General features: G+C 38.7%; 1 protein-coding gene across 1 annotated transcript in view; it reads right to left on the bottom strand.

Moving 5' to 3' along the window:
- SLC9A3 (solute carrier family 9 member A3) overlaps nt 1-20,271 on the bottom strand; it is a 45,040-nt gene extending 24,769 nt beyond the window's left edge. Inside the window, exon 1 of the mRNA XM_030507843.1 lies at nt 20,076-20,271. Coding sequence (XP_030363703.1) covers nt 20,076-20,271 — 196 coding nt within the window. The remainder of the gene's footprint in view (nt 1-20,075) is intronic.
- Between the last annotated feature and the right edge of the window lie 5,230 nt (nt 20,272-25,501).

Here is a 25,501-nt window from a genome sequence, read left to right as displayed (position 1 = left end):
GTTTTACCTACTCTTTGTAGATAAGCCATGACTACAAGAAGTTAAAGTTCAGAATTTAAAATAAACCTGTGAAGACTTTTCAGAAATAAACATTTGGGAAAAAAAACAGATGTCCAGCTAAAAATTCATGTTCTGTAGAATTCTCAACTTTCCAACCAAAACCAGTTTCTCCCAATGAGTGCTAGGAAGCCAACCTGCTTTTGGTTTTATTACTGTCTACTTCCAGAAGTCCTATGTTCCAAGTGATTCAGCCACATCATATCTCTCTTTAACTCCAATCAACTGATTATCTGTGTAGGATTTTAATACTATCAGCAATAAATTCTTCTACTCTGGTAGGTTACAAATGCAGGCTGTGAACAGGAAAGTTATTGCATGAACAAGGCTCTAGAGAAGTCTCTTCTATTTTTAATTTTTTGCATTTGGCCTAAGCAAAATCTGAACACTGAACCGTATTTGTTTTAAGGGAACTGCTTAGCTAGTTTTGCAGGCAGATAGCATGCAATATGATTGGTGGAATCCCAGCGTATATAAACATAGAAATGTGTAACAGAAAAATACCGCGACTGATGAAACTCAATAAAATAGCTTGAGACTAATTTAGAACTTAGATCAATATTTGAGTTTATATTTGTACTTACAGTGAGTGATATTTCTTCCTGGCTATGTGCATAACATATATTCAATCAAGACTGTGCATTATGAGTAGTTATTACATTTATAGAAATTGATAGATATTAACTTCAAATTCATTCCTTGATGGTTTTTTTAACACTTTGTTGTCCTGAAGTTATGTCCCTAATACTCCCTGAGTGTGTTACACACTGATATAATGATAGTACATTCATTTCATAAAGTCTGATTTTACTTGCCTGGGAGAAATAGTCCCACAAAATGAATTATGTTTCCATGACAAAATAAAAGCTTTAATTACATCTATATATCTAGAATGACTAGTTATTTCACCTAAGTAAGGAGTAAAATACAATGCAGAAATAACGGTCAAGGAGTTTAGTTTGATTCTGTTATGAAAAAAATTACAACTATCAGGAAGGATAATGTGCAGTGCTGCTCAGATAAATCACTCTGTGAGGGACCTGGAGATGAAATCAAGCCTATTTTCACTGCTGTTAATAATGAAAGGTACATGAATGTATTTTAATGAGGAGAAGGAAAGAGCAAAAAAAAGAAAAATTTTTGCCAGTAGATTGCATAAAAGAAATAACAGCACAAAGGGCAATCTTTTAATCTATAAATTTTAACATTTATCATTTAGAATTCATCTACATAAGTCTAGGCGCAGTATTAGCAAAAAAGGTTAAACGCATGTCTTCCATCCAGCACATGGAAACCTGGCTTAACAGTGAACTGGCTACTGGGTAAACTGTGTTTAAATTCAAGCTGAGCATCCCTGAATTAGAAGCTTTCTACAAAGTTAAGAAACAAGGGTATAAAATTCCTGTTAAATTTTTTTGACACTTCCTTTGAGATCCAAGAAAAAGGACTGTGACAGTTAATGTATCTGATGAGAAAGACAAAACAAATTAGCAATCTTTGATTTAAGGAGTGGAACCAGCTTTTTTTGACTCCGAGAAAGAAATATACTTTAAGAGGTAAGTTATTTTTTATCACTTTTTAAAAGCGCAGTAACTTAGATGAAATCTTTCAGTGGAATTTATAGCATTCAGTGAACTTAGCTGCTTTCTAATGCCAAAGAATCACAAAATAATTTAGATTATTAAGATTTTCAACCTCTTTTTTCAGACTTAGAATTTCCACAGTTCCCCTGAAAGCATAGATATGAATTTGCAAACATTTCTCAGCTCCGTCTACCACTGCTCCCCCACAGGTGTGGGCCCAGGAGGATGGTTCCAGACGCTTTTCAGTGGTACCCAGTGACAGCACAAGGAGCAATGGCCATAAACTGAAACACAAGAAGTTTCGCCTCAACATGAGGAAGTACTTCTGTACATTGAGGGTGACAAAACACTGGAACAGGCTGCCCAGGGAGGTCATGGAGTCTCCCTCTCTGGAGACATTCAAAACCTGCCTGGACGCATTCCTGTGTAACCTGCTCTAGGTGGCTCTGCCTTGGCAGTGGAGATTGGACTAGATGATCTCCAAAGGTCCCTTCCAACCGTAATGATTCTGTGATTCTTTGATTCTGTCTACCATATACATTTTTGCTAGTGGGTCAAATATGCACTGATAGTATGCTATTAGTCTTTCAGGTTTGACTTTGTATTTTCACTTATAAAGATGAAGTTATATTAAATCAAACCATGAATGCTTCTAATTTGAGATCTAAGACTTGATTCTCTGTAACTGGTGAGAACTCTTGCCATTGACTAAAGCGAGAGCAAAATGCTACAAATTTCTTCATGGTTTTTACATTTATTATACATAGATGTAAATAATAGTATCTCCAAGGCAGCATATAATCAGGTTCCTGTAATGGCACAACATAGAATCTACTTAAGAAAAGGCATGAATAAATTCCACAGAGTATTCTGTGGAATTTATTTCCAAAAATACTCTGCCCAAAGGGAAATCTTTCTTCTAAACATCTTCCAGCAGTTGGACTCTGACTGGCAGACATGAAATTTGTGTTTCTTATGTTATCTACCTGTTTATGTTCTCCTTAGCATTTAGAAGGCTAATTCTATTCAAAAACTGTTTATTTCTATCATTTCTGCAGTTATTTTCAGCAGTAGCTGGGCAGTAATACAGACCGAAAGCCTCTGGGAAGTCCCAGTCTATTCCTATTATGTTGGTCTGCCTGACCAAGGAATGGCCCCACTGTCTGTAATATGAAGCATAGATTTTCAAAACTAGATCATTTTCCTTCCACCATCCCTAAAAGGTATGCATCACTGGCCACACTCTTCCTCCGTATCTCCATGCATTAGTTGCAGCCAGTTAGTGGAATATAGCTCAGACTAATCAGCTGCATCTGCCATACCAAGAAAGAAGCAGCAGTGCTGTAGAAATGCTTGATATAGCCTATACAAGCCCCTGGGTTGCAGTATTCATGGTTAGGAACTGTGTTTAGATGCTGGGGCAGAGAGAACTGTGTATTTTCTATCCTTCCCCCCCCCCCCCCGCCCCTTTTTTTTAATCTTTAAAACTCGTTTAAGAAGTTATTTTAGATTTTTTTTCTCAGTAAGCCGTGTTTGTAGGAGATCCAGATACCCTGACCTCCCAACATCTAAAATGAAGCTGAACTGTTTCAAAATAACTTCTAACTCTTGGTTTACTAGCAGTCTCCTAATCTCTCACTCATCTTTATTGGCTGTCCTTAGCGTTTGCTCTCATGGTATGAAGACAACGTATGTAAGTTTCATTCTGCACATCACCTATTCAAGACTAATAGTGAATGTTTCTTAAACAACTGACAGTACAAACTCCTTAGGAAACTTCACTGTTGCATTTGATTGGAAGATTAGTTAACAGTAATGACCATTAGTGTTTATCTTATTTTTCACTTTTTTAGGAAGGGTAGCTCTCTTCCACTCTTCAGTCACCTTGTCTTCCATTTGCTGGGCAACTTTCTATATACTTATACCAGGCTTGTTCAGCCTGGAGAAGAGAAGGCTCTGGAGAGCCTTACAACAGTCTTCCAGTACCTAAAGGGGGCACTCGTACAAGAAATCGGGAGAGGGACTTTTTACAAGAGCTTGTAGTGACAGGATAAAGGGGAATGGCTTTAAGTTGGCAGAGGGGAGGTTTAGATTAGATATTAGGAAAAAAATCATCCCTGTGAGGGTGGTGAGGTGCTGGCATGAGTTTCCCAGAGAAGCTGTGGCTGCCCCATTCCTGGAAGTGTTCAAGGCCAGGTTGGACAGGGGAAGGTGTCCTTGCCCATGGCAGGGGGATTGGCAATAGATAGGGTTGAAGGTCACTTCCAACCCAAACCATTCCAGGATTCTATACTTCTAAAGCTTTAATCTCAAATTTCTCCAGAGGTTTTGTTACTTGTTTTCAAGTATTTGGTATTAATTGCCATCTATTTCATATATTTGTTCAAGACCACGTTCTTCTCATAGGTCTACTTTCTACTTACTTTTCTACTAAGAGAAGAGTTTTGAAAAAAATTTCTTATGTAATGAAGTTTCCCATATGTATATTTTTTTAATCTTCTGTTATGTCTCCCTTTACTTCTCATTAGTCCTGCCCACCTACTAGTTCTCTAATAAAGTTCCTGTACTTGCTATACTTCTTTTCTCTGTACTCATGTGTCTTTCATTTTCCATTCAATCCTTGTAACTTATTATTTTCACATGACATACCAGTTTCGCATCCCTGTGCACTGACCTCAGTTGTACTGGATCTCTTTTATAAGATCTCCTTCATGACTTGACTACATTAGTTTTCTACCCCTGCCACATTACCAAACACAGCATTTTTTGCCTGCATAGCCGTAGGCATACCTTCCAACTAATTACAGTTGCTTATGTAGCCTGCACAGGGGCTCTAGGAATTTTAATTATCACCATAAGAACTAGAAGACCTATTTAGTTGTGTAGCCAGGCCCTCCATTATCACGTCACCACATTTAATGATCCTCTTTTGGGAAGATTTTTGCTCCAGCTAAGCCTATGCGAAGACACACCAGCAGCCCTCATGACATAGTTAGATACTAATAGATGAATTTAGGCCTAAATCAAGAAGGAAAAAAAGAAAAGGTCCGTTATGTTCTAAAAGTGGTTTGGTTGAAGCAAGGATTCAAATCATAAGGGAGCTGCCTTTCTAGTCTGTACAGGAAGTGTTTGAGCAGACAGAACATGGCTGAAGCTGATCGTTATTGCCTTTCTAATCTTTATCAACAAAGTGTGCTCTGGTTTTTTTCCTGGTCAAGAGACGGATAGCATATTTTATAGTACTCTAGATACTGTTCTGTGGACCTTGCGACAATGGTATTCTGCAAGTCTTACGAATTGGTTTTGCCATTTTGAATTGCTTATGTACAAGTGGTACAAAACCCTTAAAGAAAAGGTTTTTACTGATTTATTCTAAACAATATTACTTAGACAAATCTTATTTTGTTGATCAGTACCTTATGCTTTTACCAAATATAGCAAAAAGTTAAAGATTTATTAAAAAAAAAATCAAACTCAGAAATATTTTATGTCTCGGAGTTATTTTACATCTGAAGAAACTCAGAGAAATAATATAGGTGTATTGTGTAACAAGCAGTAAAAACCTTTTTTATAGGTCCTTGGGTACTGTCTTAAAATATAATGTATGAACATGACTATTAATACTATTCATAGTTAATCTTGGACATATTTTTCCTAAGCAAAGCACAAAGTCCTTCATATTTAACTTGTTTAGATGAACTGGTTTGAGTTTGGTTTTATCCAGCTCAAGCAAGCTTACTTTGTCACATATGTAATGATCACAATTTACGAAGTGTACAGCATTGCAATGAGCTCATTAAACAGGAGATGTTAGGTCGCTGTTCTTTGTAGGTGAACAATTAACAAAATATGTTAGCAATTAAAAATGCAACCAACATACAGGTCAAGGTTCCCAGTTGATAGGTCATAACATAACAAGATAGCCCCAAGTCAAGTTCAAAGAAGTGTGTGAGTAAGCAACTATTACTTCTATAAGCACTTAGAACATAATGAAGTATAAACAATCAGGTACAGTTTGTCATAATTATGCCAAATAGTTCTTTTTTGAAGGAGCAGTCCCACTGCAGTGCAAGTGTGGTAGCATTTGGCCCTTATGGAACTGAATGGCACTGAAACAAAAATGGGAACAGTCAAAAATAATATTTCAAAATGAGAGCAAAGTACACATTAGAAACACCTTGAAGTATAGTAGAGGGTATAAAACAGGACAGCAAAAGTCTCATAAAACTGTTTAATTTCCTTTGCAAAGGTATTAGATTTAAGTTTGAAAAACAATCTTCTTGCTCAAGTTAATATTCCTTAATTCTTGAATCAAAGGTTACTATGAGTTTTCTGCATTTAGATGCTGTCAGTGCATGATATTACATACTGAATAGGAATATAAAGAATCACAGCTGAAGGTTATTACATTCTAGACCTACTCGGTATGCAGAAGAATAAAACCGCTATATTTCTGTCATAACCTCTTCCAATTAAATGTTAAAGGGTCAGCGATAACTGTAAGCAGAATTAGCAGTAATTTTCTGATCACTAAGGTAGTTTTGACTAAAATAATTGCCAGAGGTCTAAAGTCCAGCTGATTTTACAGTATAAATAAAAAGGCATTTTTGGGCATGAACACAAGGATTTACTTTCTGCTAGTGGTATACATTGCAACTGCTCCAGCTTCTAAGTTATCTTCAAAAATTCGCTGAAGTTTATTGACAGATAGTGAAAGCATTTTTTTTATTTTTAAACACGGGGAGAACTGAGTTAAATAAAGAAATGTCAAAAAATGCTGAGTTAACTCATTTCACACTATGAATTTTAGAATTTTTTTTTCCTTTTGACCTTCATTTTAATATGATAAATGCGTTAAAATAAAGGTCTCCCTTTGGGAATGTTTTGGCTTCTGCTCATACAGATAAAGAATACAGGATTACCAAAGGATTATATATCCTTTGGTATAAAGGATATATATATAAAGGATTACCAAAGCCTGAACACAAACAAGAACCAGTTCTCCTCCTTGGTTCAGGTTCACTGTACAGAGAAGAAAAAGAAGATGAGTAAGAAATAATTTTATGAATCCCAATAGTAGATTGAAACTCTGAAAAATTCTATAGGGACTTCCATTTCTTCCTTAGTACTGCTTCTTGCAGGGCATGGTAAGGATTGCTGCCTGTTAGGAAGGGCATGAAGGACATAATGCCTAAGGGCTGGGGGGAATAGCTATGCAGGCTACTCCAAGTCATGGGGTAGGAAAGCATTTTTTTTTTCCTTGGTAGACTGCCTTGCTTCCTCCTGCACCCTGTATTCCACCCTGGCAAGATTTTAATTAGTACAATTGGAATAGCATGGTATTACAGTGGAAATATTCCTGATTACAGCAGTAAATTAAATTAGCATTAAGGTATTCAAATTTAGCAGTGATGCCCACAAACAAAAGAAGTAAAATCACAAATGTCAAGTAGCTCTTGCTTAAAACTGAAACCAAACTTAATTTCAGAGAAGTTGAGAAAACATACCTGGCTAGTTTCTACTGTTGCCCCTGTAAGGCTTCAAAATTTTGCCAAAGCCTTATGTTGGTCATCTAGTCCATGCCCCTGCAAGTAGGGACATTGAACCAGATCAGGTTGCTCAGAGCCCTGTCCAACCTGACCTTGAATATTTCCAGAGATAAGGCATCTACCACCTATCTGGGCAACCTGTGCCAGTGCCTCCCCACCCTCATTGTAAAAAATGTCTTCCTTATATCTAGTCTAGATCTACCCTCTTTTAGTTTAAAACCATTACCCTTTTTCCTATTGCAACAAGTCCTACTAAAAAGTCTGTCACCATCTTTCTTATAATTCCCCTTTAATTACTGAAAGGCCACAATAAGGTCTTCCCAGAGCCCTCTTTTCTTCAGGCTGAACAATCCCAACTCTCTCAGCCTTTCTTAGTTGGGGGCCCCAGATCTGAATGCAGTTCTCTGTGCGGGGTCTCATGAGAGCAGAGCAGAGGGGCAGAATCACCTACCTCGACCTGCTGGTCAAGCTTTTGATGTAGCCCAGGAGATGGTTGGCTTTCTGGGCTGTGAGCACACATTGCCAGCTAATATCCAGTAAAGGGACTTGAATCACTTACATACAGATAAATCATAAGAGAGAGAAAGCTTGTAAGTGAAATATATATACGTGTGTGTGTGTGTACTTAGTTCTAAAAGGATTAATGTAACATCTTCAAATACATGTAAATGCCAGGATAGGTTCTGGAAAAAGACTGCTGGTGTGGAAAAGCATCAACCAGACAGAACACCTACCTGAACTGACACTGCTTTATACCAGTTAGAAAATAAAAAATACAGGTAGGTTAATCCCACTTTTATTGGAAAACAGAAAGTGTTGTGAACAGCCAAACTTAATAGTTTTCTGCTAATACTGGTTTTTTTCATTAATCTCTTGAACTCCTCTACCAAAATAGACTTCTACTCTTGATAGGAAGTTAAAAAGAGATGAACAAATGTCAAGACAGCAGCCAAGTTTCAGCTATATTTTCCTTAAGTTTATGGATTCTCCACTACCTGCCATGCTCACTAGCATCTAAGTAGTATACTTAGGATATTAGGATAAAATGCAGGATGTATTTTTCTATTTTCATTTCAGTTATGACTGTTTAGTTTGTCAGCATCTGAATCTGCTTGATGAGTTATCTATACTTCCATCATATTCTTAACTGATAAACTGTTCCCAAAGTATGGACTCTTTAACAGGCTTCTTTCAACACCAGGTACAGATACTGTGTTTTAGGCACAACAGCACAAACACTACTGTTGGCTGTAGTAGTATTTCACTTGACTATGATCATAAAACCTTTATCAGATGAGGGCATACGGACAAGATTTTACTGACTATTAACACATTGGGATCCTCCATCATGTGATAAAGATCACAGATGATACCAGGCAGTAAGAGGAAATACAGATATAGACTAGTCATCCTTACTTTTGGGTAGGTCTTTCCTGATATAAGAGCTTCCGTATTTATACACGAGCTGAGTTTCCACCTACAGTAGCAGATTTATCTTGGACTAGTTTTAATCTTTACTTCTAAATCACAATAAACAGCAGGAAACTTCATACTTCCTCCTGCTGTTCTTACATCCTCATACTTTCAAACACCAAACAGCATTATTCAAGTGAACATGCCTTGAAAACTATGTTCTATACATTAGGAAAGGCTGAAGAATTAAGATGCTTTATCGAGTGCTCAAAACGAATAGTTTTGTCTAAAAGTAAACAGCTGTAGCTTTTCACTTACTACCATTTTCTTCAGTACAAGTATTCAAGACATGAAAACAAGACGTACTTCCATTTACCGAAATGCTAGGGAACATAAGGTTGCAAATGAAATTAATATGTTATGTACTAATGAATTGCTGCTCCCCTTAACTCTGTGATAAATGTGGCAGCCCTTTTTATAGACTCATATGAAGTGTAATAACCTCATCCTCAGATCAGAGAATGTCTGAAAATCAATTGAATTAACTTGAGCAGGGGAGAGGGGGAAGGCAAATTACAAAGCATTTCTCTTCCACCAACTTCAATCCCATATCTATCACATTGTGAAGTAAAAGTGTGTAGTTTCCCAGCTTGCTCTGTTCTTTATTTCTAACAAAACTTTTGAAAGAGTACACACATTTTTTCTAAATAGTAATAAGAAAGTAATAAAACTAGTCTTCTCTTTCCAGCCACTTACTGTAAAAGCAGTGTAAGTTTTCACCACTACAGGAAACATGTTTCAGGCTTTGTTATGGATGCTACAGAACAACTTATATAACTGGCCTGATGGAACTATCACCTTCCTTGTTTTACAACCTATCTTTCATTCTTATCTTGAATCATAAGACTGCTGCATGAGATTGTGGAACACAGAAGTAAAAAAAAAAAAAAGCAAATACTAAACCAGAAAACTCTGCAACTGTGGATAGCTACACCATCCTGTTCTTTTAAAAACCTGTTAGGTATAATCCTGTACAGGTAAAATGAAGATTTATAGGATTATTTGGAGCAGATGGCTCCCTGATTTGAAGGAATATTTAGCGTAACATTGAAGAGAACAAAGTGATGCTGACTATTAATCTTGCCTAGGAAATGCCACCTTAGTGGGAAGAAAACTAAGCATTGCTATGCATGTTCTTTTTACACCTCTAAAAGATAGCATCCTCTAGGATACACTGTACTCCACAGGGCAAGATATAGAACCACTGGATGAGTCTCCCTGAGGACAGATTGCCCAAAAGAAATTAGTATCCTCTTGAAGCTCTATAGCGCAAAGTCTAAAAAATCTTATCTTGCTAATTCATGATAAGAGATTATGACTAATGGACACAGTGATAGAATCTGTCAGGCAATAGTTTATGGCAAAATGCTTTCAATGAATGGAAGGTATGTTAACAGAAAACCTCGGATGCTGGTCAAATGTTCATCTTCTTTATAACAAAACAACAGAATTTAAGGAGTTAATAACCTAGTTGTTAGACACAATGAAAAATATGTACATATTTTGTGCTCTTTTTATTTTTCCTTCACAATCTAATCACAACATTTTATGCACTCTGCATAATAGTATTCTCATCTGTAGCTTCTATCCTGCCCTTTCTGATAGTACTTTCTATCTGACTTTTTTTTCTTAGTGATCAGTCACTGATCTACAAGAAACTTCTTGTGCCCTGGTACAGGTTGCCCAGAGAAGCTGTGGCTGCCCCATTCCTAGAACTGTTCAAGGCCGGGTTGACGGGGCTTTGAGCAACCTGGTGTAGCGTAAGGTGTCCCTGTCCATGGCAGTGGGGTTGGAACTAGATGAGCTTTAAGACCTCTTGAAACCCAAACCATTCTATGATTCATATGGCCACCATATATTCCCCTCTTTTCTGTATTAGCATGCAGTTATGCTGCAGTTAATCAATTCCATCAAAACAGCATGCAGAAGTGTTGCTTTCTTTGACCAGGTAGGATGTGGATAAAGGTCCATCCACATGTGAACACTGCTAATCCAAACACCAGGATCTGCCTGTCTAGCTGATAGAACAACTAATTCTGTAAAAAATTTCCAGGCACATCAAGGACAAGAAATTCCTCAGAAGTAGACAGCATGGCTCCACAAAAAGGAAGTCATGCTTGACCCACCTGGTTAACTTGCATGATTAAATGACAGGCCTGGTAGATGAGGACAGAGAAATGGCTAGTGTCTACTGGGCCTTCAGTAAGGCCTTTGACAGTGTCTCCCATAGGGGCCTCATAGTCCCCCAGGCTGTTTCTGTAGGGGCTGGATGAGAAGACAGTGAGGTGGATTGAAAACTATCTGAATGGCTGGTCCCTGAGGGTAGCGATCAAAAGTCTAATTGGAGGCTTGTAACTAGTGATCTACCCCAGAGGCCAGGACTGGGTCCAGTCCTGTTCAGCATCTTCATTAATGATCTGGATGTTGAGGCAGAGTGTACCCTCAGCAAATTTGATGATGGTGCAAGGTTGGGATGAGTGGCTGATAGGCCAGAGGGTTGTGCTGCTAACCAGAGGAACCCAAACAGGTTAGAGAAATGAGCTGACAGGAACCTTGGGGAGTTCAGCAATGAGAAGTGCAAAGTCCCACACCCAACAAGGAACAAGCCCATGCACCAGAGATATGCTGGGGGACACCCAGCTGGAAAGCTGGTTGGCAGAAAAGGTCTTGAGTGTCCCGGTACCCACCAAGTAGACAGAACCAGTGATGTGCACTTGCAGCAAAGGTGGCTGCTGGTATCCTGGGCTGCATTAGGCAAAGTATTGCCCAGCAGCCTAAAGAAGGTGCTCCTTCCCCTCTGCTCAGCACTGGTGAGGTCTGTGTTGAGTTATGGGCTCCTCAGAACCAGAGAGACATGGACATACTGGACAGTATCTAGTGAAGGGCCAGGAAGACAAATGAGAGACTGGAGCACCTCACATACAAAAAAAGGCTGAAAGAGCTGAGGCTGTTTAACCTGTAGAAGAGAAGGCCCAAGAGGGGATTTCATCCACATATGTAAATACCTGAAGGGAAGACGCAAAGGTGACAGAGCCAGGTTCTTTTCTGTGGTGCACAGTAACAGGCCACGAACTGAAACACATGAGGTTTCCTCTGAACATCAGGTAACATTTTCTCACTTTGAGGGTGCCAAGCATTGGCACAGGTTGCCCAGAAGGGTTGTGGAGTCTCTATCCTTGGAGATACTCAAAAGTGTCAGGACGTGATCCTGGGCAACCAGCTGTAGGTTGCCCTGATTGAGTTATACCAGATTATCTTCAGAGGTACCTTGCAACCTCAACCATTCTGTGATTCTATGATTCCGTCAACTCTATAGGAGGCCTCGTGTCCAGCAAAATACCAAAATGATGCCTGTGTTACAGGACACTATGCATGTATTCCTGTGTTCTTTCTCCCCAGCCATCAGCTTCAGAGACAGTTACATCACAGGAACAGTGTATCACTGACTTAAGCCTTAAACGCAGCTACTTATCACTGACTTACCCAATCTGAAAGATTACTTTTCCCAGTTCACTACCATCCCAAAGACATCCCCAGAATTAAGTAGGGTGGAATAGCCAAGGACTAGAGCTATTTCAGTGGAAAATCTAGCAACTTAATTCAACCCAAATCCTATAGCAGTTCAAACTCTAAACTATGCATTAGAACAGAACAGCAAGTATTCAAACACTGTTTATTCACTGTGGCATGAATACTGCATTTAAACCACTAAATAACATTTATCAAATGAATTTGTTAAACATATGTCTAAACTGTCAAGGCCTGAAAAATCTACATCCTTATAGTTATCAGTACTGCTATTCTTCTGGAGTAGGAGCATTGTAATAACTCCATACTACAACTATATTTAGTTTTATGTATAATCACGTAACAACTCTACCTCCAGTACAACTATTACTACTGATACAGTAACATAAAGCCATCTTATATCAATCTATGTCATCTATTCCCTGAAATACTATTATACCACCAAACCAATGTAAAAATATTCATTTTAGTAAATGAGTTAGAATGTTTTAACTATGACAAAATAGTTAATAGAAAATCAGTTTTGTATTTAGACAAGTCCCTCCATCAGTTTACAATCTGTTTGTACCTGAGAGATTTTCATTATGAATTCTTACTGGCTCAAGACTTATATTGAGCCAGTTTTTGAATATTTAGCATTTTCTTCAAAGCCCAACTTTTGGAAGTGAATGAATCCATAAAGCTTCCACTTTCCACATTTTTTCCACTTTCAAGAAACTGTAATTGAGGCAGAGAAAATAATAACCAAATATTTTTGAAAACTGGTATACAATCTACTTCGAGATTTTCCTTCTTGGTGTCTAACTACTGCTACTTTAACATTTGGGATTGACAAAAGGCTGAGGCATCTTTTCTTTCAAAAAATAAATGCAGAAGAACTCACCTAGGCACACATTAGTGAATCCAGACTTATTTCTACTATCAGCTATTGAGGAAGGAGAAAATTCTCCATATCTATCTACTTCAAAACCCTGTTTTTGCAAAGGCCTTTAAGAATATCTTTCAATTTTCTTCTTCCATGAATAAACATTAAATATTTGTGCCTTAATTAAAAGTGTTTCCACTTGAGGTCTTGTATTCCATCTCGGTTGGCTCTTCCTTGTCAGCCAGTAGTTTCAGTATTTATGACTTTACAGTGCTTTATTTAGCAGCCAATTGGGTATCAAGTATCTCCTTCCATAGGGGTGAATACTCTGTAAGCTGTTTTACAAAAGGAATCAAAATATTACAACACAGTCAACAGGCCATGCTCTGCAGCTGATCAAGATTGTTTTAATTGTATGTAATTTTAGATGGGTGCCACTTATTAGCAAGTTGAAGATTAATTAGAGCCCCTAGTTGTTCAAGACATTAGTTTAACTGCACTACTGCAGAGAGATGAGAAAAATCAGAGACAAATTCCTCAAAGAGCAAAAAGATAAGAAATACTCTTCTATGACTTTGGACTCAACACTTTATCTTTGAATAGAATGAGCAACACAGAAGGTACAGAAAACCTCAGTAATCCATTACCCCATTACTTCAGAGCAATTAGAAATGGTAAGTAGGGGGAAAAGAAGGTTTGTATTAGAATTCAAAACATTTATTTAAGCAAACTGGTGGTGAAACTCACTGACTTTTGATAAACTTCTAGTGGTATGAGTCAAAACAACTGGAAAAGCAATTTTCTTACTGCCAGGTCAAAGTAATAATTCAGTATTTCTCATACCAGCGTCCCTGCTAAGCATCTCTAACACACAAAGCTTCACAAAAACAAAGAAAGAGGACCTCACAAAGCCTTTCACTTGAAGAACCTGTGTACACCTGAAAGGGTTTGCTGCTGCAGTCATTACTTGCAGACCTGTGGTCTGCTGCTTTACGACGAGAGATTTACAGTCACTTGGAGGGTTTGTAGATCACTCTTAGTAATAAGTGGCTTTAGCTCTGAAGACAGTAAATCAATGGTTTCAACAATCCTAAGACTGCGGTATTAAAAGGATTCCATTGTTCTACAGAGAACACCAAGCACTTTGCACACAGGTGCCTGAAAGTAATTGATGGCAGAGATCCTTTCTTAGGTATGCATGCCTGAACTGTATTCAATTCAGGGCCATTCTCAACATGCCATTGTTTTCTTATGTAATTCACACAAGTTACCATTGTACATTTGCTATTCGTCAGGGGATGTAATCTGAATCTTGTCAAATTATACTGTCCTGGTATCTTCTTCCCTACTCTAAATAATTAAGACTTGAGACTTGCAAGACTTGGAGGGGGAGGGGGAAGGAAAGAAATGTATGTTTCAGGGGGGGCAGGAAGGACAGGAAAAGGATGAGTAAGGTACAAGAGTAAAATGGCAATAAAACGTGGAAATAGGGATCCATTTCAGAAAGACATGGGTTACACAGTTGTTCCTGGGACTGTAAATGCAAAGCTATTATTCCATGTTGGAAATGTTCTTTTCAGCTCCCTAAAATGTGGCATACAAATGGTAATTCCTAGGAAGACAGAGATTTTACAGTACTAAACATTCCTAGCTCACAGGTATTATAAACAGGACTTTGCAAGAGGAAATACAGCATCTTACTAAAATGAAGACACCCCAGTTACACAACATGGTTGCCAGCACAGATTTATAGCATTTCTGTGATATTTTTTTAAGATAGATAATAAAACGCTATATTCATGAAGGAAATTCGTATGCCTCTATTGTAACTATGTCAAACTGTCTCAGCTTCTACTAAGTTCACAATAAAAGTAAAATATGTACATTCTTTTTTCCTTGTTATCTTGTTTAGGAGGATATGGGGGGAAGATAACCAAGTCCAGACTTCCTAGTCACAATACAAAGTCCTTTTTCATATTATCACCTGCTAATGAAAGCAGCTTTTAACAAGCACTACAATCATGACAAAGCTGATAGTTTAAGCTTTGCAGGGTCTGGTGGTGTCCTCACCATTTGAGTCTCTGGCTCCATTTTCAGTTAAATACTTCCAATAAAGTTCTGCTAAGCATCCTTCAACATTTCTTCCTAAAGATGTTATTTACCGAAGAGCTATTCTCACTTTTTCCCCCCTTTTTGTTAAAACAATCCGCTAAGTAATTGACACTTTTCACTAGTGCTAAAATGCCAGCAGGAGAAACTTGGAAGTCAAATGGGCTTTTGTTTTGACAGTTTGCTTTGGAGGGTGGGGTATTGATTTCTTCAAAGAAAATATTGCCCCAGGAGTCTAAATTGGATGGGTTGCTAGACCTGCATTTCACAGTTCCTTCCCTAGCCCATCCCTAACATGCTTAAAATTCTCCACATCAATTGTTCATGTTAACAAATTTCTCTGAAGAGGTCCTTTCTCAGAGTGCTTTGGGACAATATGAAGGGGCCTGAACATACACAAAGTAGAGCATTTGCAGGAACCTATATCTCTGTAAGCTTAGAGATACAGAGTGGTTTACACCCCAGTGTTACAGAGTTACAGAGTGCTCACGTCCTCCTGGGGTCTCAAGAGCTGAAGGATTCAACAAGTCCATCTGACACAGTATCTTTTTGAGGTATCACTAGGCCAGCGTTCTCCCAAGTGTTTGTTCGTTCTTATTGAATCACTTATTCCCCCTCCTGCAAAGTATTGTGGCATTCCTGAAGAGAGATTTACCAGCTGCCCTGGATTAAAATTTCACTCCCACTTTCAAATTTCTTATATAAAAGCCTTTAGATTAAAAAAAAAAAAAAAAAAAAAAGAGCTTTTGTGGCATTAGGAGACTCAGATAAACTATACCAAAACAGTTGGCATGAGGTTTTATCACAGATAATGAAAAGGTTGTGTACTGTTCCTCATTCCTGTTCCTAGTCACTCACTCTCCCACTGTTTCTTACAGTTGCTTATCTGTTCCACACTGAGCAAGTTCAGGGGGTTAAACAGACAGAAAGACTGCTTTGAAGGTTTTTTGTTTTGTTTTTTATTTTGGGACAAAAATTAACTATCCTTCTGAAGAATGAAGAAATCCACAAAAGGATTTAAACCACAAGCAGGAATTTTACAAGTTCCATAACATAACCTCCAATGAAAATAGAAATACAATCTTTCTCCAATTCCTAGGATTATGAACAAGTATAGATGCATGCAGTGCATATAGCCTAAGTAAAAAGCATACTTGTTGTGTTTTGGTTTTGGTTTTTGTTTTTTTTTTAAATTGACATGGCCTCAGAAATATCCTCAGAAAAAAAAAATTGCATACAATATTCAGTTTAAACTATTTCTTCTCTTGCCCATTTTTAGCTCCTGAGCTGATTATTCCCTTCTTTCTACTTGTTTCTGAAGTTGTTTTCTGATCTCCCTCCTACTTGTTTGGTTTTTCTTGTGCTTTTTTTTTTCCTTTATCAGACTTTCCTGCTACTGTTTGTGTCTTCTACATGTCTGTTTATTAAAAGGTTATTATCAAGATGTGATCTTTTAAAGATGTAGAAAGGAGGAGAACACTTGATGAAATGAACTTAGAAAGCATGTGCAGGGCTGGAGAATGTGCATGTGTCTTTAATCTTAAATCAGAACTCTATTCTGCAAGTACGTTGTTTAAAAATGTTACATTCTTTACCAATACCCTAGTCTGTAACTATATATATATACACACGTGTATCTTTCTTTAGGGTTTTTTTCTTCATTGGTATTACTCTCTTCATCTGGAGAACTGAGGTGCCAGAAAGTGGACACCTGAAGCCCACAAGGAGGGTTCTCAGCTGTACCTCATGTACCTTTTTCATGTAGATAAGATGTTTTTGTGGCTTAGCTTTACACATGTAAGTAGTTTATTGGCCTTATCCCATAAGGATACTCATTTGTAGTGATAAGAGAGCCTATCAATAGAGGAAATAATGATCATTAGCCGAAGTGGAACACTGCGTACCTTAGAACGAAGAGTTGGAACATTTCAAATGAAGAGGGTCAAATCAACTATAGTGTGTAAAACAGTACCCTGGCATGCATTGAAGTTTCGTAGTAGACAGACATGTTGATTTATTTCCTATAGCGTATGAAAGCAAACTGTACAGACTCTTCTTCCAGTTTCATTTGCAGCAATACCTAGACTTGCCCCAGAAATGCGAGTATCTTCACACACACAATAAAAAAGCAGCTTTTTTTACCCACAAACCCCAAAACATTAGGCACTTTTTCATGTATTTGGGATGCTTATGAAATTTCACATACAATAGTTCATGTTGCAGAATGCCTTGTCATCACCAACTTCCATTCTGAATGTACGCAACATGAACACCAAGTCCCAAAAAATCCACGAGAATCTCCTATTATATATAGTTTCCACAAGCCATATACATCATAAACTGAAACTTTTCTTAAAAAAACAGGTAACAGCAACAACAACAAACAGACAAAACAACCTCAAACCAAAACAGAAACAAACAACAAAAGCCAACCAACCAAAACAAAAACCCCACAAAACCCTAAAGTTATTCTAATGCAAGAGAAGGCAAAGTATTCTCATACACCTTTCACCCCCAGTTACCAATTGTAATTCCCAGAACACTCTTTGCTAACCCATTGCCTATCATCCACCAGTAAAATAGCTCTCTCCACCTCTGTAGCCATGGTGAAGTAAGCTTTCACGTCTGAGAACACTGCTCCCCCAGCAAAAAAACACACCAGTATTTTGACTCTGCTACCTTTGGCCTCCTTCAGGTAGTAAAGCAAGAGACATAATGGCAGATGTCCTAGATTTTCTTCCTCCGTTCTCTTCTGACCACTTTTTTACTGTATAAAACACCTTTGAACCAGCATAGGATTTTTGCCATTCCAAATCTGATAGATTTCTGATCTACTTTCCATAACCATTGACATACCAAGACAGATAGAAGGCTGACAAGCTGGGCTTCTCCCCCCCTCCCAGCCCCTTTCATTGACTTATATGAACACCTTCACGTTTTCTTCATTAATAGGCTGATGAACAGTGGGTATACATTTCTGCTTTTCTGTACTTTATTTCTGACTGGTGGGGAAAGCAGGAGCATTCATTGTCTCTAAGTGGAATAAAGCAGTTGTCCGTTGCTTCTTCAGAGACAATGTCCAGAGTAGTATAGGATTGCAATTACAAATGTGAAGAGAGAAAAAAACAAAGCTTGACAGCTTTGAGGAAGAAAAATTAGGGAGTTGATAGAGAATATCTACTAGTAAGTGACATGTTCTGTGGAGCTGTGGAAGAAGTGCAGAACCAGCAACATTCAGCTCCTGAACTCCAGGGGCAATAAGTGTTTTATCAAGAGTTTATGATGAGGACTTCACGGTAGATTGGCTCATCTTTATGCAAGCTAATCTTAATCCAGGCCATTGAAATTTAAGTATTGGACAATCTAACTGTCCTGATAGCTTCACAGGGTTTCTAAAACAGCGCTGATATGGTTGTGTAGCAATAATATTACTCTGTACAACTGTGGCACATGTATAAAGCAGCAAAGCCTTATAATAACACAAAGGGCAAATACTTATTTAGAAGAGTATTTCAAGAAGGAGATTCAAATGAGCCACCTGTGTATTAGTTTAGTTAGCACAATTTTATAGAGACTCAGTGTTGTCACTGTTTTTTCCTGTATGTGGTTTCCCCAGCTTTCTACTTGATATAGCCCCCCAATAAAAGTCAATTGAAACAAAACTATGTTTTTATGTAATCTAGGTAATGCAGCAACCATCTGAACACAAACTATTTGAAAGGTGTAGTCCAACAGTGATTCAGATACTTATTTATATATTTATGGTTAAGCAAGTGAAACCCAAGATGCAAGTATCTCTGAAAAATGCTTTACAGTATCACCTCTACATAACTATTCCTTATTTTTAAAATATTTTATTTGGAGACAGCATTTTTCCACCTAAGCTTTACCATGTTTATATGTTAGGCAGAATATACCTAAACACACCTTTTTACATCTTCCTGTGACATGAAAAATCCATGAAATGTGATTCCGGCCTCCTAAAGGAGTGTTAATGGTACAAGTACAGAAAAGTATTGTTAGGATTTTCAGGTGATCATACTTTCTGAGTTGAGATTGATTTTAGACATGATTTATTGAAAATTGAAAATGACATTTTGAGTGTCAGCCAAACTGGAGGTCTGTTTTTAGATCCAAATGTAAAAGGACTAAAAACTATAGCATCAAACTAATAAATACATTCATATTAAACAGTGACTCTTCTAGTTCAGCAGCGTTATTAATACAAGACTGATTTTAGAAAAACCACAAAGGTCAGAACAAAAGAGTTAGAGCATTCATATAAATGCACTTACACTACACTGAAATTGGACAAAGTCCCTGTTTTTCACCGATTCTAATTTCTTGAAGAAAATTCTATGTGCTCTAACGCTTGCATTTTTTCAGCTGCATCAGGTGGTCTAATAATACACATCACCTTTCTCTATAAACTATGCTCTTTCACTAATTCAGCAATGCACTGCAAAGGAGAGAAGGCTAAGTTCATATGTGTAGTTTACAGGGTCCATTTTTGATGGTGCTAGCTAATATAGCAACCAGTCAGAATCAAGACACTAGTATATCATAAATTGGAATAGGCAGTGTATAAGCAATAATTTCTGTTTCGCTGCTGTAAGAAGTTTTTTCTAGGAGCAACAGTAATGCAAGGTTTCAAGGAGTCAGGTGTGGAAGCCACAACCACAGTCGTAGGCACTGAAAGTGAGCTAAATAACCCATCGGGGCAGAAGATGATCACACTGCTGAGTACTGTGTAGGGCAGTATTATGAAATCAGAACAGAGTACAGTAAACCCCCTGAAAAAGCGTCAGTGGACTTATGATAAGCTTTCTTCATTTACGTTGAGTGGGAGAAGGGGAAGGGGAAAGAGGGAAGGGTAAGGGAGAGGACATATATTATAATCTCTGGACTCACCGATTTTGGCCAAGCTGGCCACAAGTATCCAGAGTGTAATGACATAAGGGTCCTTGACGTGATCCCATTCGAAAGAGACAATGGCAAAGCTTTGAGACTGATTGCTATTTATAGGGCTTTCCGAGCTTCTCTGTCCCAGCGCCACTGGGAGAGCCATCAGCCCCAGGAGGAACCCCACTCCAGATAGCTGCCTCATCTCCAAGACACACAACAAAATCCTGCTTCCCCTTCCCGGAGAAATCCCGCCTCTTCGGAGGTCCTTGGGGGCGAGGTCCTTGTCCCTTCGCAGAGACGCGACCGAAGACTATGGACCGCGGGACACGGGTGCAGGAGGCAGAGAGGGTCCTATCCCGCCACCGTCGACACGGCCGCACCGGCTGGCTCAGGTGCTGCTTTGCATGGGGTGGCCAAGGACGGGTCAGGGGATCTCGGCATAGGCAGATGCTTCTAGCTAGGGTCCTGCTGCTTGCCCGCACCTGCCTTTATCAGGCTGTTCCCGAACGGCCGGAGGCGGAGCTTTCCGCCGCTCCCTCGGAGCCTGCAGTGCGGAGACAGCGATGCCCTAACAGAGCACCTTTCGGGATCAGCAGGGGAGCTCCGTTCTGCCGAGGGCATGACAGCAGGCTGTGGGTTGTGTCTATCGTCCCGGCTCGGCTGTGCGCACATGGGGGTTGGAAAGAAGTGGCTTTGAGCTTTTGATGCTCGGGGCCAAAGCTGGGGTGCTCCAGCGGGCACGTCCAAGCACATACGCCCGCGGTATGTGCTTAGATCAGAGCCAGATGAGCAGATCCACGAGTTTCCGTTTGGGCGCTTTGGATGCGCAGCCCAGTGGGTCAGCCTCTTTCTCTCAGACCCACTATCCTAGCCGATTAGCACGGAGGAAATGCACTCTTTTCTGCTTTTCAACTTCAAATCACTTTAGGATCTAGCACACCGAAGAAACAGCAGATTTCGCAAGCCAGCTTTTTCTTCCGTCCACCAGAGAGCACCTCTTCCCACGCTGCTCGGGGAAATGACACCACAAGGCAAGGTTTAGCTTTCCACTTAGGTTTTCTTGCAGCTGTTTGTTAAGACGTGCTATGTTAAAAACGCTCCCTGCCTTCTTTTTACTGTTACAAGGTGAAATCTTTTAGAAGATTCTCACTTTCCCCGTAAAGCCTTCCTTCGTGCTAATAACATTTGCCTGATATCCTGGATGGTCCATGTTGTGTGTTGTAGGCAGGTGGACCCAGGGTAATCAACACCGTGCAGTAAAAAGGCAGGAAAGCAGCATGTTCCCGGCAAACCGACCTGAGTGCACCTTTACACACACCACAGTTAGTAGCAACTTCTATCCTCTGTTGTGTGCTCTGAAGCAATCCAGCTGGCCACATGTGCAGTCCACTGTTTCTGTGACTTTCTGGGGAAAAATCCCACCTTTTTGTTCTACTAACACGATAGTTCTATGAAGAGGTCAAAAATGATACAGCTCTCCTTTCAAAGGTTTGGAAGATTATGAAATTATTTTGATTATTTCAATCACTTAGGAGAAAAGCTAAATAGTTTTTCAAAGTTTAAGTGACCTGCACGGACACTCTATAAATCAATTAACTGGTTAATTAAAGCAATGAATTTGCAGGAAATATCATTGTTACAAAGGGTGGCTGTCATTATCACATAATAATCTTATTTAGCTAAGGAACTCAAGGAGCAAAGTTCTCTGGAGTTAATGCACTAAAGACTCAGTTATCATCACCTCAAAGCAAGTTCAGGCCTTGTGTTGGACACAAACAATCAAACAGGTTTTTTAATTCCCCCGCTCCCCCCCTCCACTTCCTCATTACTTAAGGGCAAAGAAATTATACAGGAATTTTTAAACTTGAAGCTAATTTGAAGATGGAATTGGCAACTCAGTGAAATATTTTCTTTGGTATAATTACATATGGTAAATGTTGTGGACAAAGACCTGAAGAATATTTCAGTGTCTAAGAACGAGAAATCCTATCTATATTATTTTTATCTTTTTTTGGAATGAAGTACCTGCTGATTATCTGTGTAATCTGTTGCTAAGCTCTTTGGATAGTAGTAGCTTCTAGCTGCTAATGTTCCATTTGCTGATATTAGGAGAACAATTAACTTTTAGAGAGACAAACTGTCAGCACTAGTTTTATCACAACTTATCACAACCCTTTTTCACAACTTATTCCAAGTACCATCACATCACAATTAAATATTTCAGGTGCAGCTGATAAAAGGGCTCCACAAGTGCCATAGCGTCTCATCTTATATATGTGATTCTTCTCAAAACTAATTCCACAAAATGATAACTGGGTTACAAATAAACCTTACTATTGAAAGTGTTGAAGGTAACCATGTTGTTAGGACAAATATATCCTAGATCAAGAATACCAGCAACTGTGCTAGAAAAATGAGAAAGCCTTCTCCAGTGGATCTTTTCTCAGATAAGCAAAGGCTTACGCTTCACTTGGAGGAGCTGCAGCCAAGATCATGCCTCTGATTACCTTTAGGTAGTGTTCTACTCATGACAATAGTGACATCAGCAACCAAGTTGCATGACAATTCTGAGTTTGGTGGTAGAGATAAACCAGTATTAGCAAACTAAAAATGTTGAAAGTAACATCTTAGCGCAGAAAAGATAATGTTAATATGGTCCTCAGTTGAAGGTATAATGACCACAACCTATCTGAAAGGGATGTGAGAATTTTAGAATTTGTAAGGATTTTTTTAAGGCCTTGGTCCAAACTGCTACAAAAGTACATAATTTTGCTTGTCAAAAAAATCTTCTCAAAGTAAGGTTTACAACACTCTTACAATGCCAACACTGTGTTTTTGTTTAACAGTAACAAGTTAATGGTTCAAGCTGTATCTGTGGCATTTGTCCTATCTTCTGACTGCTTATGAATTTTTTGAAGTAGGCTGGATATCAAATGACAGTACATATCCGGGAATTCTTGTGCAATTCTTTAACATGTTAGCATGACACAGAGAGGACTGAGGAAGGAACTGGCGCTCATAAATCTCCTGTAGGTACATGAATACATGCTAAACCAGCAGCCCACTAAATATGCGAGAGCTCATGTAGAGAGTATTTAGTTGTAAGAATACATTTGCATTTATGTGTTTATTAGCAGATTCTATTTTCTTCAAGGTTCTTTATGGAAGCCCTTATGTAGTTTCCTATGACCTCATTCTCTGTGAGTAACAAAAGCATTAGCTTGAGTTCTATGTTTGCAATAAAGATATCATATCACACAACAGCTGATATTTCCTGACTCTTCAAAAAGATCACACAAGGAAGATTTCTACTTATTGTAAAATAAGTGCCCTGAGTGTTTTGTTTGTTTTTTTTTTTTTTCCTTAACTGAAAAAACTCAAACATTGTCATTTCTGGAAATGTTGTGTAAATAATTGCTTAGAGAAGAGAATTAGTAGTATCTAACACACCCTTCACATCATTATCTGTTTCCTGTAAAGATTACTTCTTGGGGATTTTTTGAAATCTGAGGTAAAAGACAATTTCAGTTTAAAAAAACCCCTGATAGATAAACTGACGTCTTCAAAATTATATTAGTGTTCTCTGGAAAGCACACACAGTAGTTCAGTTGTACTAACTTAGAGGCAGAAGTTACAATTACCTTTCAATATTTGCATTTACAACAAATGTGCTTAAGCTGAGGTGAAAGTAAGAAGCGCATTCCTGTGGAGCCCAGAACTTTCATAAAGAAAATAAATAATAATAAAAAAAAAGTGAAGAAATGGCAAATGTACTGTGAAAAATCTCCTGATGTAAAATAAGCCATAGTGAATCACTTATTACCATTCCTGTCTGTCCTCAGGGAAGTGCACTCTTTTTATATTCATGTCTATTAAATGCATAAGCAGGTTAAGATAAGATTTTGAAAGGAATATACTTTCAGCATTTATTTTCATTTTCATGCCATAATTCCAAGTCTATGCATAATTACATAGAACAGTAATTGTTGTGAATAGCATTGTACCAATATAACTATGATTTGGTGAAAATTAGTGTGTTTTATATGCAGATGAATGCAGAAACACATGAATTTACAGTTAATTGATTCAACAGCTGGCCTTTTGCCAACTTTTCTACAGGTGAAATCAGTGCAGCTTTTAAAGTTTATGCTGCAACGAGTTGGACAAGTATTGCTGGACTGAGTAATGTGGCAGAGCATTATGTTACAGCTTGATGAATATGAACCTCTGAGAGTGTTGACAATGTATTAATTCAATGTAATTAATTAATTTAGGTTAAACAAGGCAAAGTGCCGGGTCCTGCATTTGGGCCACAAAAACCCCAGGCAAAGCTACAGGCTTTGAGAAAGAGTGGCTGGAATTTTGCTCAGCAGAAAAGGACCTGGGGGTGCTGGTTGACCACTGAACATGAGCCAGTTTGTGCCAAGGCAGCCAACGGCATCCTAGCCTGTATCAGAAATAATGTGGCCAGTAGGGCCAGGGAAGTGATCATCCCCTGTACTTTGCACAGGTGAGTCCGCACCTCAAATACTGTGTTCAGTTCTAGGCCCCTCATGACAAGAAAGACATCAAAGTGCTGGAGCGGGTCCAGAAAAGGGCAACAAAGCTGGTGAAGGGTCTGGAGAGTGAGTCTTAGGAGGAGTAGCTGAGGTAACTAGGGTTGTTTAGGCTAGAGAAGAGAACTCTCAGGGGGGACCTTATTGCTCTGTACTACTGAAAGGAGGTTGTAGTGAGGTGGGAGTTGGTCTCTTCTCCCAAGTAACAAGCAATAGGACAAGAAGTAATGGCCTCAAGCTGTGCCAGGGGAGGTTTAAGTGGATATTAGGAAAAATTTCTTCACAGAAAGGGTAATCAGGTATTGGAACAGGCTGCCCAGGGAAGTGGTGGAATCACCATCCCTGGAAGCATTCAAAAACCATGCAGGTGAGGCCCTCAGTCACATGGTTTAGTGGTGGTCTTGGCAGTCCTGGGGTAATGGTTGGGCTTGATGGTCTTTTCCAACCTAGTTGATTCTGTGATTCTATTATTCAGCTCACACACATTACTACCAGTTTAAGTGAACAAAATGAAGACTAGGGTGAAGATAAATGAACCAGAGAGGTAGGTGAAAATGGGTTTGGCTGGGAAGTAAGGTGGCAGAGGAAATCAGCTGTATTTTTCATTACTCATTTCAATACGTGTCTGAATTTAAGGACAGTAAGTGGAGGTTTTTTTTTCTCATTTTTGGCTCACATCTTTTTGAAAATTGCAGACATTTCAGATTGTGAGATTTTTCTGTTTCGTTGTTGTTGCTACTGTCATTTTTAGTGGCTCCCTCCATTTATATTAGATTAGCAGCTGATCTAGTAGGAGTGGGAGGGTACAAGTGACAAACATTAGCCCTACCAATGACTTCAGTTAAGGATGACTCCTTCCATAAGGGATTATATCAG

This window comes from Strigops habroptila, chromosome 1 (assembly GCF_004027225.2).
Source record: "Strigops habroptila isolate Jane chromosome 1, bStrHab1.2.pri, whole genome shotgun sequence".
Classification (NCBI taxonomy): Eukaryota; Metazoa; Chordata; class Aves; order Psittaciformes; family Psittacidae; genus Strigops; species Strigops habroptila.
The sequence above is the reverse complement of the archived record's forward strand: the minus strand, read 5'-3'. Positions and strand labels throughout refer to the sequence as shown.